Below are 16725 nucleotides of genomic sequence, written 5' to 3' on the forward strand. Positions count from 1 at the left end.
ATTGGGATTATTTTATTTTAGAATTAATTCAATGTCGTCATCTAAGTCTCAGGATAAATCTTTAATCTCATCTCTCGAACGTAAACTTAAGCTGGAACGTGAAAATCGTGCTAATGTCGAGTTACAATTAAAAGAAAGCAAGAAAAAATCGAGTAAACTCGAAGCGGATTCGATCGTGGCGCCCCGAGCGGAGAATCACGACGCATGTCATTCGCGTCGACAAGAGCTCGAGTACGAAATATCTAAACTCCAAAGCAAGTTAGATGAAAGCGCTCAAAACATCAACGAATTGCAGAAGGAAAACGACAATGCGAAAAAGAAAAACTCAGAAAAAGAGCGAGAAAAGATGAAGAAAGATGTGGAATTTTTAACTGGTGCTTTGAATGCCATGCAAGGCAAGAATTTACATCTGGAAAGCAGTTTAAGTTCAGAAACCCGTCTGAAACTAGACTTATTCTCGGCTCTCGGTGAAACTCGTCGCCAGCTAGAGATTGTTCAAGGCCAAATGAAAGTGAAATGCAGCGAAGTGGATGCACTGAAACTAAAGATTGCCGAAGTGATGGCTGTGATGCCACAAGAATACAACTCCTCATTGGCTGGATTAGTTTCTTCAAACGCTAATGCCACGCATATGAAATCAAATGGAATCGATAGTATCGTTACAACATCGAGTTATATGCCAGCTATCAGTCAGCAAAACGGACTTTAAGTTGACTCGTGTCAACAACATGCTTGTATTGACTGTTCTTAGAGATTGAACATTGCTCTCACACACCTATCTTTTCGTTTTGTTTACATTATGTTTATGCGATAGCTGGTCTGTTGTGTAGAACAGGGACGGTAAAGAACACATTCCACATAAACGCTATCTCAAAAATGTTTGTCATCTATAAATAAAACCTTACTCAAAAAGCCTTTTTCTTACTTAGGTGTTTGTTCTCATACAGTAAGAGCAACTGTGGCGGGGTGTAATTTTTATTTTGAAGCTGTGACGGGGGTTCGATTTTGTTTTAACCTTGTACATTCTTGTATTTAAGACATAGAATGTGTTTTAGTTTGTTTTTAACATAGCAAAATATTCACATATTTGTTATTTATGATTTCCCCCATTTTATGTCCTATGCTGTGTTTAGATGCATCGTTAAAGATTTTATTTCAGGCATATCCTTTGAATTTATGAATTTATGAAGCCTAAATGCTCCATCCTCTATTCCAGGGCTTTTCTTCTCTTTTTGATATAGGAATGTCGTCTCCCCGTCTCGTTATAAAAAAGAGACAAAGGATCGAGGTTGCAAAAACTCATCTTCCTCCCTACGATCTCTTGACTCCTAAGTCCTTTTTTAGATTTTGCAAGGTAAACGAAGAATGACGTACATTAAAGACACTTTGAAAATTGTTACCCAAATTCGCGAAATTTAGGCCCCGCAAAAATTTTGAACAAACTTATTCGCTAAAATTTTATTTTTGCGAACTTTTAATCTTACTAACTCCTTGTATTGATTAATTATGGTAGATTATGGTAATTTTAAACGCTTTTGCAATACGAGTACATAAAGACTCGTGAGAGTACATAAAGTACCGATGGCTTTAGAGGCAAAAGGGGAATCCTCGTGTTAAATTCGTTAAATAACAAACGCTTTTGATCTCAAAGAGATTTCTTCAATTGTGCAGAATTAATAATTCCTGAAACATTGGGCTGCGCAACTATTAAATAACTTGATGATTAACTTTTGGCTATCTTTTGCCATTCCTCAGAATTCATATAATAAGACGATCGACTTCCCCCCCCCCCCCCTCCAGTGATTTTTAAAATTGCCTTCTCCTATTGACGGGTTTTCTACGAGTCGAATCGTCGTAGCAAATTAAATATTATATACCAAATATAAATAAGTTTTAGGTACTAGAAATAAAAAAAAACACGTTTTGAATGAATTTGAAAGAGGCAGGCAAAATCAAAGCAAAAGAAACTGCGCATTTTCAGACACACAATAGAGTCTAGGTAAGACTGGTACCGCATTTTCTCATCTGACGCCCTGGGCGTTCAATTAATTTTCGAGTCTTGATCTATTAAGTTGAATTCAACATTATTTGCCCTAAGTGTAAACTCTTAATAAACGCCTCCTTTACATAAAATATGGGATGGGCGTTAACTAAAGAGTGGTCGTATACCTTAATGCTTCAAATAAACGCCCCCCCCTTCTCTTAAAACGCCCCCTCGAATAGACGCCCTTTTTCAGTCATTTTTTTAAATAAACGCCCCCTCTAATGGACGCCTCCTCGAAAAGACGCCCCCTCAATTAGGGACGTTTATTCGAGGCGACTGTAAAAGTATTTGCTTACTTTTTTCCTAAATCTTTGGTTTAAGGTTGGAAATGTTGAAACATTGTGAATATCTTTTATTTTCTGTTGTAATATATTTTAAAAGTATCCTTAACAACTGCAAAAAAGACGAAATTTAAAATTTTAATAAACGCCCCCTTCTTTTAAACGCCCCACTCCAATAAACGCCCACCCTAAAACCGTATTACCGTAATGCTTCGAATAAACGCCCGGGGCGTTTTACTAAATTTTTTTATTTTTTTAAATAGAGAGAATACTGTACGGTAGTCCAGGCTAGCTTTGTTTTATTTCTCAACCAATAGAAAGTGTATGGTAGCTAGAATAATTTTTGGCCAAAACTTTGTCACTTCTCCAGAGCAAAGAAGTATCAACAACAAAAAGAAAAAATTAGTACTTTTTGAAACCCTAAGTTTGATTCAAGACTTACCTGGTAAGACTTGTTGTGTTTTATTAGATAAATAAAACTGGGAAAAGTTAGCTAGATATCTCAGCTAGTTTTTCCTTTTGACCAGCTACTAAAAAGATCAATGAGGTAAAAAAGCTTGCTAACTAAACCTCTTCTAAGTTTAAATTTGAAAAAAACTAGCTAGCTGTTATATATAAATTCTGATTTTAGCCTAAAAGTGGCAGCAGCACCACCAGACAGGAACGGATGGTATTAGTCTCAGATGTATAGTATATAATACTTTTTTAGGAAGGAATTGACTCAAAAAGACACCCTAATATCATAGCATCAGATTTAGTGATGGATTTAATGTAAGAGTTCTATACAAAATTGCGAAAAAATTAGAGACAGACATGGGAATCCTGTCAAACAAATCCTAGTCTTACCTAAAGTCAAGCAGAGAGTAGTGTCATAAGTCTGTATTAGCAAGTTTACTAAGAATAGTACATATCAGTTAATTATTGAAAATAGAAAGAAAAAACATTAGGGCATGCCATATCAAAGAGGAAGGAAGTAATGAAATCTGAGACTGCACCAGGATTTTATTTATGTATTAAAACTGCAAGAATTTTATCAGTACCAGTGGTGATTAGGACTTGGAAACCATCTTAGGATTTATGACAGAGGAAGTATAACTGACATCAGTCCTAGGCTGGAATTCAGTTAAGGAACATAACAATTGTCACCAACAGTAATGTTACTGCTGGGCTTTCAATCAAAGAGCTCTGCCTTAATACTAGCAACACCTTTGGTTTATTGAAAAGTGGAGAAATTATGGATACAGTAGACCCTTTTGACACATGTTCAGTATATATATATATACATTAAAAATATCTCCTTTACATGCTACTTTTTTAAAAAAACTTTGAAATATTATAAAACATTGATATATATTTGTAGAAAAAAACTGGAACGAAGAACACCCTCCTTTGTTAAAACCGCAGTATAGATAATGATTTGTTTGTGTGCCATAACTAATTCTACAGTATCTTTGTATGTGGTTGCTTTTTCTTTTTTTTTTAATATATATATACCTGATTGAGCAAGCCTTCATTTTTTTTCATGTTAGAGGCAGGGGAGGTATACATATGTTTAAACTTGCACAAGAAATGTTTGTCTGTTAAACGAGTCTAGATAGCATAACATAGATGTAGACATTTTAAGCCTTAGGTTTTTCTATGATTAAAATTTAGAATTCATTTAGAAAAACAAACTTCTGTTTACAAATAAACACTTCTTTTACCTTCACAAAAGTTTATGTTCACCCCAGCCACTTTTATTAAAATAATGAATTATTAATAACATAAAATTTTTAAGGATTTGTTTTTCAATAAAATAGCTGATTAGTTTTTAAAAATTGGACAGGAAAAAGGGAAATAAAAGTTTTTCAACTAGAAACATACAGTGCCGATCGCAAGTAACTATACATGAGTATACGAGTATGCATACAATAAATACCGAGTACTGTGCAAGACGAGTACAAGTAATTGGCGAGTATACTACTACATACCCTTGAGTATAGCCTTATTATGTATGCGACTACAATAAGTGAATGATTTGTAAGTACGTGTGCGAGTATAAGATAAAAAACGGGAATTCCAGGAATTCCTGTTTTTTAGGAATCCTTGTAACATAATTTTTATCGATGCTACCTTAGACATTGTAAAAACTTTTACTTCGTATTTGCGTCGTAAGAAAGAACATTTTATTTTACATTATTTATTTTTTTTCATGTTGCAAAAAATTCTTTTTAGTTCACATAAAAATGTATTCTTTTCTGTGATAGCTTTTTATAACTCTACACTCAAAATCTCAATGAAGGGGAAACCCTTTGCTTATTAATTACATCTGATATCTAAATGCTTTTTTCTCCTAGCTATTTTCTAAGTAATCAAATGTTAAGTTTACAGGGAGTCATAGATCAAGTGATAATGATGTGCATCAAATTTTGAGTAACAGGCCCTCTATTACTTTAAAAAGTGTTGTCACAAAAGTCAACCATCAGCATTCACAATTTTGAAAGTTTAAAAGGGCATTTTAGCACTAAATTTTTTGCTATGAAGCTTTATGCTCTTATATAAACATTTTGCTTTTTAAAAAAATAACGTGTACCAAGGATCTGCGTCTTCACCTGTGTTATTTATGGTATTTAAAAGGTGTGAATAGAAAATGGATAGATTTTTAAAAGTGTAATGTTTCGGACGGTTGGCTTTTATAATTTTATTCAAAATGAGAAACATGTATGTAAGAAATACCTTAGAAATGTATATTTTTTATCTAGGGGAAACTAAGGTAACAAGAAGTTATATTGTGTGCAACTGTCTGCTTGTAGCACAGAATATAAATATCGTTTTGTTTTTCAAAAAAATATTGAAACATAGAATAATGTAAGCACCGAAACATATTTTTAGAAAATATTGAAAAGTTTCTCGTTTGCATGCTAGCAAGTACTGTGTGAGTACAATAGCAATAATGTGCAAGTATTTTTGGTGTACTCATACACGCAAGATACTCGTCTCGTACTGTTGAATACCCACGGACGAAATTACTTGTACCTGTTGTTTAATACCACGATTAATACCATGTTTAATACCATAGTTACTCGCGATCAGCACTGTAACTAATAAAGAGTTTTAAAAAATAGGTTACACCCAAAACACAGCTTTATTGATTTGAAACATACTATATACCTGCACTAAAGCATTTAACCTGGATGTGTTCAAAGCGTATTATTCTGAATTATGACATAGGTGTTATATGTTTTTTGATTTATGTTCTTGATTTTTTTATTATCTGTATTCTCTATGTTAAAGATTCATGCAATTTATATAAAGTGAAAAGTAAATATTTATATAATCACTTTCCAGTTTCAAGATTTTGCCTGTAAACATACTTTGTGGGTTCTTTCATATGACATGGTAACGACAGGTTGTAGCCTGTGTTTTAACAGATTCTAGATGTTATTTTCAAAAACATTACTTCAAAGATGCTTTATTAAGTTGTAATTGGTCCACTCAGATTGCAACAAACAGTATACCTGTATTACCTCCCACTCCTTTTCCTCCAATTTTCAACACAGTCTAACCTGCATTGCACTTAACTTGGCGTTTGCTCACTAGATCACTCAAGAAGAATATGTAGATCATTTTTTTTAACAATAAACATAGTTTTGGTTTGTGAAATATTTACTACTGTTGGTCATAATGTCTTTTTTAAGATTATTATCCAACTTTTTTTAAGCCCTTAAAGAGTCTGAAGAGTTTATTGTATGTTTACTTCAAGTTAACTGTTGTATAAAGTAAATTTTTAATCATAAAAAAGACAAGGTAAAAAATAATGCTTGTCTAATATTATTTTTAAGAAATTTACACTTACAGATTTTCAAATTTAATTATGCTGTATGAATTATAGGTTGTTGGTTTATGGAATATCTGTACAGAACAAGATTCTTACCATCATATATTGAGAATGGATAGTCTTGTACAGCATGTCGAGAATGTTATTTATTTTTCACAACAACACAATAGAGATAAGGTCAATCTTCTAAATTCAAATGGTTATGTTTTCTGTGGTCCTTCAATTTTGAAACAGGTATTTTTAGGTTCTTTCAATTTGCACATTTTTTTTATTTTTTATAAGTGTTTTTAATTAAGAAATGTGATATTATTGTTATGGTTTGGTATAAATTATTTTGCAGCAAATAACTTTTTTCAGTTTTCATAAATTAACTCAGCATAGGATCGAAGCTATATAAAAAAAGCAGGTTGGTGAGACATGTTTTTCGTGAAGTAAGTTTTGTGTGTTGATAGGCAGTGATTTTGCCTGCAGCCTGCTTCATTTTATTACTGATTTTTAAACTACCATATTTTTATGCTGCAACTATAAAATTTTCTGATATTTTCAAAAAATGAAACTGCAACACGCATGCTTAATACACATAGTAAAATAAAATTTTATGTGATAGATCACAAAAATTGATTACGTTTAGCACAAATGTTAAAATAAATTGTGCATTTGTGTATTACTTATATAATGAAGTTATGATTTTAAACCAGCAACTTTGTAGTGTCAGTTTGCATCAGTGGTATGTTTTCATAAAGCAAATCTCCTCTGAAAATTTCAGCTCCCATGTTCAGTATTGATGTTTTTTCTAGCTTCATTGATTGTTATGAATATGTCAAGATTCAACAAAACTAAATTTAATAAATTGCCTTCTGCATGTTGTTGTCATTGTTTATAGCTGATAGAACTCTGTTTACCAGAAACCTATTTTTTGGCATTGCTTGACAACCTTATCCCCAAGGCAGCTTATATCTTTCTGACATCAGAATGGTGATACAGACATGACTCTTCACACAGGGCTGGTCTATAACCATTTTTCAACCCAAAATCTCGGTTGTAATAATTTTTCTCTTGATAACCCAGATTTTTCTTTAAGGTTAGTCGTTAAAAGTAAGCAAAAGTCACTTGACATCAAGATTAAACTAGGATTTCTGGTGAGTGACAAAAATGGTGGTGAAACCAAAACAAGTGAAATGAACAGTATGTTTTTACTTCATACAAATAAATTTGCCAGGATCATACTGATTTTTGGTTGTGTTATTTTATGCTGATTAGTTTGACTAGCTAGCTAGCTCAAACTAAGTTAAAAAGTTAATTGACTTTTAATTTTTTTTAAGTTTTCAAAAATTTAGTAATAACTATATTCAGAAAATTCTTTGTAAAACTCAAGCAGGGTATGAAATAAGAGCACTTTGTCGTTATTATCTCTTGACAACTGTAATTAATTTTTTTTATGTGACAAGAAAACGTAAACAGAGAATTTTAGGCTAGGGACAACAATTAATATTAGCAGGTCTTGCCTAGTGTGGCACGCTGGATGCAGAATTATAGAATAAATGTCTTTTCATCATTTTACTTAAGTTCCAGTATATTATAGGTACTTGGCAGGTTGATCAGAATAATTGCAGAAAATAATGGATTTTGAACTAATTAAATAGGCTTGATTTGTTAAACCCAATCATTTGTTTAAAGGGGCCAAGTGATAATTAAATCAGCACATTTTTGTATTCCTCAACATGAGATGCATAATGATAAGCGCCTGAAGTGACAAAATTTCAATTCATTGTGATTATTACTGTGCAGATTTCACGTGTCATCCCTCAATATTGTGATCAAAAGCTATGTATAATAAAAAAAAGAAAAATAAGCTTGTCATTGTTTGTAGGCCAAATGTTGATAACAGTGTACCAACCTGAAAAATTTTGATATCTCACAACCCAATTTAAATATTATGAATATAATAACCCTAACGTGTAGTATACTACCATATTTACAATTTATTTCGAATTGTAATTTCAAAAGAATATTAAAATTAACAATAAATTTTGTTTTGTTTTTTCCTTTTTTTGGCTGCTAACCTATATTTAAATATTTGAACATCAATGATATTTTATTACTGTGACAAACCGAAGACAAACTGAAATAATATCTTCAATAACAATGATATTTTCTCTGTAATTAGAAGTAAAACAAATTCGATCATTCAAATTAAAATTTCTAGCTAAATTCACGGCTATACCATTCGCCATTTTTAAATTTTTATTTTAACACCAGCGGTAACTCAAGATGTAATGTCGTTCAATCACAGCACAGTACCAGGAAGTTTTTGCCAGGGTCATGGTAGTATTGCTGTCCTGGATATCAGATAAGATACATGATGCCCTGGGGACAAAGTTGATTGCTGGACTATGAGTCTAATTAATGCAATCGTTACAACAACAAAAAAACGAGCAATATAATGTCACCTTGCCACAATTTTCAAAATTATATACTGTTAATAAAAAATGTCAAAATTTGACATGATTTTATTTGGCATGATTTTCATATCACAATTAACCCAGAAACTTTTAAAACTGGAATATCTTTAGACTGAAATACCTTTTTTTGACATATTAAAGTCAATTGGTTTATATAAATTAAGATGATAAAAATCAAAAAATGACCATGTCAGCAAAAATAGTGTCGGCATTTAGTCTTAAAGTAAATCGTTTTAGGTAGTTTCTGTGCCAAGTTTCGTATAGTCACAGCATTTTTCCTACCCTAAATTCTAACGTTTTTTTTTAGAATGAAAGCATGATATACTCTGTGGACCATTGGGAAGCATTAAGCAACAAAATCTCTGTACCTATTTGTCAACCTAACAAGCTTACGCCTGGTGTATTTTCCAGGTATGTTAGAATCAAGTTGGATGATTTTGACAAAGAGCTGTCAGATGCAAGATCGTGCATGAATCTTTTTGTAAAAAAACATTACAGAGTAAGGAGGACATATCCGGAAATTGATTCTGAAGAGGCAGATCTCATATCATTTTTGTACCATTATATAAAAACAACAACACCAATGTCCCTCTTAGTAACTATACGTGATAAGGATTTTTGTTTTGAACGAAATCGCCAATTGAATGATGTGAGTTACAAAAGGTGTTGTGCAGATTATGTGTCTGATAATTATGGGATTGTGCTGTTCAAAACGAATGAGAGGAAGTTGAAGCTTTTTTATTTGGACTTGCTGTCGGGATATACAGATCATGGAGATATAAAATGTTCTCCTAGAAGATTTGGTGTCCGTTTTTACAAATGCGTATTGTGGGTTATTCACGAACCTGTAGCCTGCGTCTCAGAGATTTGGTTTGTTAGGTTTGGAATAGATCGGTTAAAGCCCACTAAGTTATTTTTGACCACTGATAGGAATCACGGAAATTTGGTTCATAGTGTAACTGCATCAAGAAATCTCCTGGTGTTTTCTGGTCTCAAAACGTATTTGTTTTTTGATGAAAAAACCAGAGTCCTCTCACAAAAAACATTCCCCGATAATGTTTTTAATAAAATTTCTACAGTGTATGCTGTTAATAAGATGTTATTAATCCAAGGCAAACCCAGAGAAGCCTTGCCACCGTTGCTGTACTTAGCTACAGTATTCCCTGATGTGAGGATTAGGAAAGAGATTGATTTGGCTAAACTTTTTACGAACTACAAACATTACATCCCGTTCGGTTTCGAACTGGATGTCTTTCCTTCCGCGATGAAAGCCTTAGTTAGGAGCAGAGAAATGTGGTCGTTATGTTATGTGGTCGTTGTTGACCTTCGATTGGGTATTGTATCACAGATATTAACCTATATCGATTGCTTTTGGCAGCATAAGCTCCTTGTCGATTTTTCCAGAAATGGAAAGGAAATAAGATTGATAGGAAAGGAGAGATCATCGGGTGGTCCTGGAAGCAAACCTGGTACAGAATATATGTGTATAAAGTTTTCTGTTTGGAATGGTATGAAATTAACAGATCTTTGTAAAAAAACATTGACGCATTATTTTTCTTGGGAGACAATTCAGACATTTGGTCTTTCAAAACATCTCTTAAAGGATATCGAGGATAATTATACTTAAATTATGTTTATAATATTTTTTATTTTTTTACTTGTAAGTGTTATGTTTTTTATTTATTATCAATATTAAACATATGTTTTTGAGCTTAGTGGTTTAGTGATAGCGCTATCGGCTTGTTGTTATAAGATTTCAATTTCGAGTCCTTCCTCTGACGCACTTTAGATGTGGTGTTGTCAACCTATTTAAAACCATCTACTGACTGCTAACCGGTTTGTGCGGCAGGTAACAATTCAGAGCAATGCTAACCTTTTTGTTACAGTCGGTGGGAAGGAAGAATCAGTTGTTGTCAGCAGGTGTTAGTTTTACAGCCAAAACTAAAAGTGTCAAGCATGGAGCATTTAGGTCTTTTTTTACTTGTTTTCTGTATATAAAAAAACCGAATATCGATCCAGACAATTATCATTTACACAATTCTTTTTGTCAACAAATTTTCAAACAGTGCACTGCAATAAACCTTTTCGTTAATAATACATCAAAAACAAGATATGCGACTTGTATTATTAATTTTCATCATCTTTAAAGTAATGTTTGTCTATAGTAGAATCTATTTTGTGGGTATTGATTGGGAAAATGGTGTAGCATGGTCACGAAAGTGTAAAATTATGTACCTTAAACACAGTGTTCATCCTATTATTTCAACCTCTGATATTATCAATGTGTACTGCATTTTAGGTCTGCACATGGCATACGTTGGGAAATTGAGGATAAATTTTTTTTGTCAAACTATAAAAGACACAAAAGCTGGGAGTTAACGGCAGGCAATTTATAAAATGAAATTCGATGTGCATTTTTCTTTCTCTTTCATGAATATAAGACAGCACTAGCCATGAATTATGAATTTGATAACGTGTTGTTTTGTTAGTCTGTTCTTTGAAACACAAAAAACCAATTTCCCACATTTTTGTTGGTTTTTTATGTTTTTTTCAAGACTGCCAGTTTCAAAATAGCTATTTTATTTGCATTGTAATTTCATTGTAATTATTTTTTAATTTATATATATTTATCTTTTCTTATATTATATTATATTATATTAGTTTAGTTTTGTAAATTAAAATCGAGAAATATAAATTTAAGTAAAAATAAAAAAATGTATTTTTGTTAACTGTAAATTGCTGCATGACACCTTTATACCTATAAATTTTTTTAAAAAAACAAGTTCTTTTTAAGAATATTGGTTCAGATTACAGAAAATATCTGCAAGAATGATGGAAGGTAAAAAAGTTGGCTTCATTGGAGGTGGAAACATGGCATACGCGATTGCCAAAGGACTTGTATCTAGTGGGTTGATCAAAAAAGAAGATATTATCACAAGCGCAAAAACACAGACCAGATTACAAACAGTTTGGAAAGTAAGTAACAGATGTCGAACTTGGGTTAGCAATGTTGATTTAAGAGTTGCATTACATCTTAAAACAACGATAACTGGAATTTATTAACGCGAAGACGAATGTCAGATCAAGATACACAAATGCAAATAGAAATGGTTATTTCATTTTGGTAAGGTGGATCATATTTCTGTTTGTAGCAAATTTAGAAAGATGTTAATCTATGGAAGAATGTATGGAAATTCCTCCTCCCCATCGTGTTATTTCCCGCATCGATATTTTGTGCATCGTCAACATATTTTGTGTGTTTCGTAGCAGAGCATGGTTTTAAAGTATTACTTTGGTAGAAAGATAAAATTTCAATAAAAAATCATAATTTTAATTGTCTGCGTGTCATATTTTGTCAATGTTGCAATATTAGGGGTACTAAAAAGGAAGATGATTGATTTTGTTTATTTCATCATCTTTTATTTCATGTTGGCTATTTCTTTTTAACTTCTTTTGCAGGATCTTGGAGTGAAAACAACGACAGACAACATTGAAGTTGCTATATTTGCAGATATTATCTTTTTAGCTGTAAAACCTCATATTCTCCCCAGTGTTTTGACGGAAATATCGTCTGAATTTTGTGTGAATGAAAAAATAAAAGACAAACTCTTTGTTTCTGTCGCAGCTGGGGTTACCATTTCCATTATGGAGGAGGTAGGACGTTATCACTATCATTTGACTTCGTGTTTTAGAACTCATTTTTCTGTTTCAAAATGAAATATGGTAGTGATATCGGCTTGTAATCTATGCGATACGCCTAAAGCCAATCGTTTTCTTTTAAAACTAGTTTAATAATCTTTTTCTTCATTTTTTTTTTGTATGTTAGGGTCTTTCTTCACAACCTCGAGTCATCCGAACAATGCCAAACACACCATGTTTGGTTCAAAGTGGTGTCGTGGTGTATGCGTGTGGTCAGCATTGTGTCGCTGGAGATGGGAAAGACTTGGAAACTTTACTGAGTGTAGTTGGTCAGAAAAATTGTTTTGTTTGCTGTTTGTAGCTAATCTCATTTTGTTTAGTGGTCGTTGTTCGTACTACGAGACTGTGTACTAGACTGCGTACGAGACTGTTACGCATATAAGCAAAGTGGTTTTTTTAACGATTTTGTTTGAGTACCGAGATTCAAAATTCATTAAAACGCCATGTTGGGTTGCTTGTGTAATTGTTCGGTATCTCAAGTTGATACCGTGCACCATATTTTAAGCCACTTACATATCTTTAGGCCACGTTGAAGAAGTAGAGGAAAACCACATTGATGCAATGTCTTCACTGATGGGTTGTAGCATTGCATGGTTTGATATGATCATCGAAGCTATGTCCGATGGTGGCGTTAAAAATGGCGTGCCAAGGAAGATTTCCTATACGCTAGCCGCCAAAGCTATGGAAGGGGCGGCTAAACTGTTTCTACAAAGTGGAAAGCATGCTGGTCAGGTGGGTTTCTTTCTCTAACAGTAGCGTTTATTTATGCCTCATCCTGAAGATGCTATGGTAGTTTCGGGTTTTCAAAAGTAGGCGGGGTGGGGGTGGAATAAAGGGAAGTTGGACAATCGAGTGCGAAGGGGGGGGGGGGGTAAATGGGACTGGATTAGAAGAAAATTAGACAATTTCCTAAGCATAATATTGGGATGGAGGCATTTTCCGAAATATTATTAATATGAGGGGGGAGGGGTTAGAATTTTTTTTTAATGTTTTAATGGAAAGGTGGGGGTGGACTGGAAACACTTGAGATCTTTAAAATTAGTGTGAACAGCATCGTGAATGGTTCAAACATAACAATACTCATACAGCAATATCAATTTCCTACTATTTATGTCAACAGGCCGCATTTAAAAAACCGAGATTATCTTGCGTGGCTAAAACTTAGTAGGTGCGTATGTGAGATAAGAAAGTCCTGGCTAAAAATATTTTCAAAAATAAATAGTGCGTGTATGGGGGATGCACTATCGGAGACTTCAGAGTAGTTGAGTTTCCAAAGTGAGCCACCTAAAGATCAATAAAAGTCAATAGCAATATGGAGATTTATCGAGTCTTGTGATGATAGTTTTCTCTGCGACAAAGTCAGAACTCTCTGTATTAACAAAAAAAAGGGAAATGTAATATAAGACGTCATCAGTTACAAAACTATCTTATTTTTTCATACTTGTGTGTCATTCACACACACGTTGGTGAATTCGGTTGCGCTCTAATAGGTATTAGGTAGAAAATACTGGGTTTGTTGTCTTCAGGAGTACTGGCAAATTTAGTAAACACCTTAAGGGAAGAAGTTTTTGTGGGAAAAAATTTACAATTCACGAAATTAAATTCTCGCCAAAAAATTGATTTTTTTACGTTCGTAAATATAAATTTTCCTGAAAAATCTTTTTTGTTAAACGCGAAATGAAACTCCCTTGAAAATTTCTTCCCTTGAGCCGCATTCACATGTACGAAAATTTTACGTAAGAGATCTCTTCATACGTGAGGTTTTGTTCACAGGCTACATAAAGTTCTGTTAACATGCGTAAGTCTCTTACGTAACTCACGTAAATTTACTTCTTGTTTTTTTGTTGGTTATTCAAAATTGCAGCAATCAACAAATATCATGTTTTAACTGCTCTTTTTGTGTTAAGACGGAGACCTCGCTGTGGTCAAACAAAAGGAAGTGAAACACGACTTAAAAATAGTTCATGGCTACACTCACAAATCTTAATAGAAATCTGCGTGTCTTGTGAAAAGAACAGTGTATTTAAAAACACAAAAACAACCCAGCTTCAACAATTTGATTATATTTTGTTTTCGTTTTATTGAATTTTTTAAATTATAAACGTTTGACATGTCACATGTACGTAAAGATTTTGAACGAACACCAGACATTCCGTAAGCCTTTACGTAGAAATTTGCGTTCATGAGAATGCGGCTAAGGTATTTTATATATGGTATTTTAAAATGATTTTAGGATTTAAAAACTGAGAATTTATTTCTTAAAAAAATTATTTTTAGTTGAAGGACGAAGTGACGTCACCAGGGGGGTCGACGATATGCGGTTTGTATGAGTTAGAACAAGCAGGTATGAGAGGGATATTTATGCGAGCAGTGGATGCTGCCACAAACAGAAATAAAGAACTCGGAAAACAAAAGTAACTATGGAATGAAAATGTTTTTATACAAAATCGAGTTTTAGATCGACCTGATAACTAAGACAATATTTCGATTTGTAATTTTTTTTAACTTTTATAAAAAACCTTGCTTTATAACTGTGTTTGGATTGTCAAATATCTTGTTAAAAGCACCCTGCCCCCTCCCCCCACCCACCCCCCCCCTAAAGTGAAAACAAGTAAATGCCCAATCATGATACCCAAATGTCTATAATTTGGGTTGTTTTTCACAGTTGCAAAAACTTGTACTGTTTTGTGAGAAAGAAAATGAGATCCTATAAAATGGCCTGTGTCCGTGCGTCCGTCCGTTGCTAGCTTTTCTCAGAATTGGACCATTGGTTTTATGTGATTGATTGCACTAAGATAGAGAACAATGTAATCACAAATGCGACACAGGGTCACTTTTTTTTAAAAAAAAAATTTATTGCCTCCAAAATGGCGAATTTATGAGCAATATGAGAACAAACGTTCCAAAAAATCCGGTTATTACGACATATCTCAGAATTGAACAATTTAGTTTGTTCTAATTTTTTTGCACAAAAAAAAAACAGTTGACCATCAAATGTGACACGAAGTCAGTTTTTGAGAATTTTTATATTTCGGTCCAAAAATAACAAACTTGTGGGCAAGATGAGTTAAAATACCGGTTTTCAAACTTTTGAGGATTATATTATTAGTTTTTTAAATATTTTAAATCCAGATAGGTCGATAGAAAAAAGTTTATCTTGTTTGGCTTATGTACAGTTTTTTTACAAACAAAAGTTTTGTACGTAGGAGAATATGTAAACACTTCGACGTAAGGGTTTACGTACTAATCCGTTAAACATGTCACATCTACGTAATGACATTACGTAGCGTAAAAGACTGAATAAATATCAGCCAATCAATTAGTCCTTATGTAGAAATTTACGTTCATGAGAATGCGGCCTATTGCAAACTATATATGATAGTATTTCATGTATTTAAGGTTTTTAAAATAACTAACAATTTATCTGCTAAAAAATATATATTTTTAGTTAAAGGACGAATCGACATCACCAGAGGGGTCGACGATATGCGGTTTGTATGAGTTACAACAAGCAGGTATGAGAGGGATATTTATGCGAGCAGTGGATGCTGCTACAAACAGAAATAAAGAACTCGGAAAACAAAAGTAACTATAGAATAAAAATGTTTTTATACAAAATCGAGTTTTAGATCGACCTGATAACTAAGACAATATTTCGATTTGTAATTTTTTTTTAACTTTCACAGAAATTTAAATATACTAAGTAATGCATAAAAAAATCTTGCTTTATAACTGTGTTTGGATTGTCAAATATCTTGTTAAAAGCACTTTGAACACGCTCATCCTCGGTAGAATCTAAATATGCCACATTTTTAACATTCTTTTTTATCATAACAAGTTTAAAAAGTTTTCGAACATCGTTTTTACTGTATTCGAATTAATTTTTTTTCTATGCGCTCTCGCGATGCGCAGAAGCCCCTCTAAAGTGAAAACAAATAAACGCCCTATCATGATACCTGTAATCCCTCACGTTAAAATATGCAACTAACCCCATTTGCTGCTAGGAAAATTGGCCAAAATATTTTGTAAGCGATTGTAGTTCCACGTGGGATTTTCTCGGGGGAAACTAAATGATTTTCGCCAGGGAAATTCCATTATTTTTTTGGCGAATAACCCTGCATGAAGAGCCATTTTTGTCAAGAAGTATCGTTATATGATTTATAACCCTCAACCTGGAAGTTCGTATGTACTTGTGCTCATGATACATGACACCCCTATGCGCATATGCATGTAGCTCCCCTTACTTCCATATTGCTTGTGCCGCTAAACAAATTTTATGTTTCAGCAGAATACGTCCTTGTAATCAAAGCAAATTATTTGTTAATTTTAGTCAAAATTCTCGAAAAATACGAATTTTTTTTTTATATATTTTTGTTGTAAATTCGCAAAAAAAGTTGAGTTTTTTTAATTTAAAAAGCATAC

The 16725-nt window shown here is 33.0% G+C and overlaps 3 protein-coding genes across 5 annotated transcripts in view; all 3 read left to right on the forward strand.

Annotated features, from left to right (window-relative positions):
* The window catches only part of LOC130645128 (macoilin-1-like), a 30112-nt gene extending 29030 nt beyond the window's left edge, over window positions 1–1082 (forward strand). The window contains exon 10 of the mRNA XM_057451007.1: window positions 22–1082. Coding sequence (XP_057306990.1) covers window positions 22–709 — 688 coding nt within the window. The 3' untranslated portion in view covers window positions 710–1082. The remainder of the gene's footprint in view (window positions 1–21) is intronic.
* Window positions 1083–2610: 1528 nt separating this feature from the next.
* LOC130645129 (uncharacterized) lies at window positions 2611–10314 on the forward strand. Its single transcript, XM_057451008.1, has 3 exons — window positions 2611–2770; window positions 6197–6376; window positions 8912–10314. The coding sequence occupies exons 2-3, from the start codon at window positions 6254–6256 to the stop codon at window positions 10229–10231; spliced, it is 1443 nt and encodes a 480-aa protein (XP_057306991.1). The 5' UTR covers window positions 2611–2770; window positions 6197–6253; the 3' UTR covers window positions 10232–10314.
* A 1055-nt stretch (window positions 10315–11369) lies between these two features.
* Window positions 11370–16011, forward strand: LOC130645130 (pyrroline-5-carboxylate reductase 1, mitochondrial-like). 3 transcript variants are annotated; one of them, XM_057451010.1, is made up of 6 exons: window positions 11371–11580; window positions 12064–12258; window positions 12431–12572; window positions 12827–13035; window positions 14581–14717; window positions 15752–15889. In XM_057451010.1, exons 1-6 carry the CDS (start codon window positions 11434–11436, stop codon window positions 15753–15755), a joined length of 834 nt encoding a protein of 277 aa, XP_057306993.1. In that variant the 5' UTR covers window positions 11371–11433; the 3' UTR covers window positions 15756–15889. The 3 variants fall into 3 exon arrangements, with proteins under 3 accessions (XP_057306994.1, XP_057306993.1, XP_057306992.1); XM_057451011.1 differs by lacking the exon at window positions 14581–14717 and having other exon boundaries at window positions 11370–11580; window positions 15752–16011; XM_057451009.1 differs by lacking the exon at window positions 15752–15889 and having other exon boundaries at window positions 11372–11580; window positions 14581–14839.
* The last annotated feature ends 714 nt before the right edge of the window (window positions 16012–16725 follow it).

The sequence above is a fragment of the Hydractinia symbiolongicarpus genome, chromosome 5 (assembly GCF_029227915.1).
Source record: "Hydractinia symbiolongicarpus strain clone_291-10 chromosome 5, HSymV2.1, whole genome shotgun sequence".
Classification (NCBI taxonomy): domain Eukaryota; kingdom Metazoa; phylum Cnidaria; class Hydrozoa; order Anthoathecata; family Hydractiniidae; genus Hydractinia; species Hydractinia symbiolongicarpus.

Coding starts and splice junctions, on each gene's coding strand:
- LOC130645130 (XM_057451011.1), top strand. CDS start 11,434: ATGATGGAAGGTAAAAAAGTTGGCTTCATTGGAGGTGGAAACATGGCA. Junction 12,259..12,430: donor CCATTTCCATTATGGAGGAG/GTAGGACGTTAT, acceptor TTTGTATGTTAG/GGTCTTTCTTCACAACCTCG. Junction 12,573..12,826: donor AACTTTACTGAGTGTAGTTG/GTCAGAAAAATT, acceptor ACATATCTTTAG/GCCACGTTGAAGAAGTAGAG.
- LOC130645129 (XM_057451008.1), top strand. CDS start 6,254: ATGGATAGTCTTGTACAGCATGTCGAGAATGTTATTTATTTTTCACAA. Junction 6,377..8,911: donor GTCCTTCAATTTTGAAACAG/GTATTTTTAGGT, acceptor GTTTTTTTTTAG/AATGAAAGCATGATATACTC.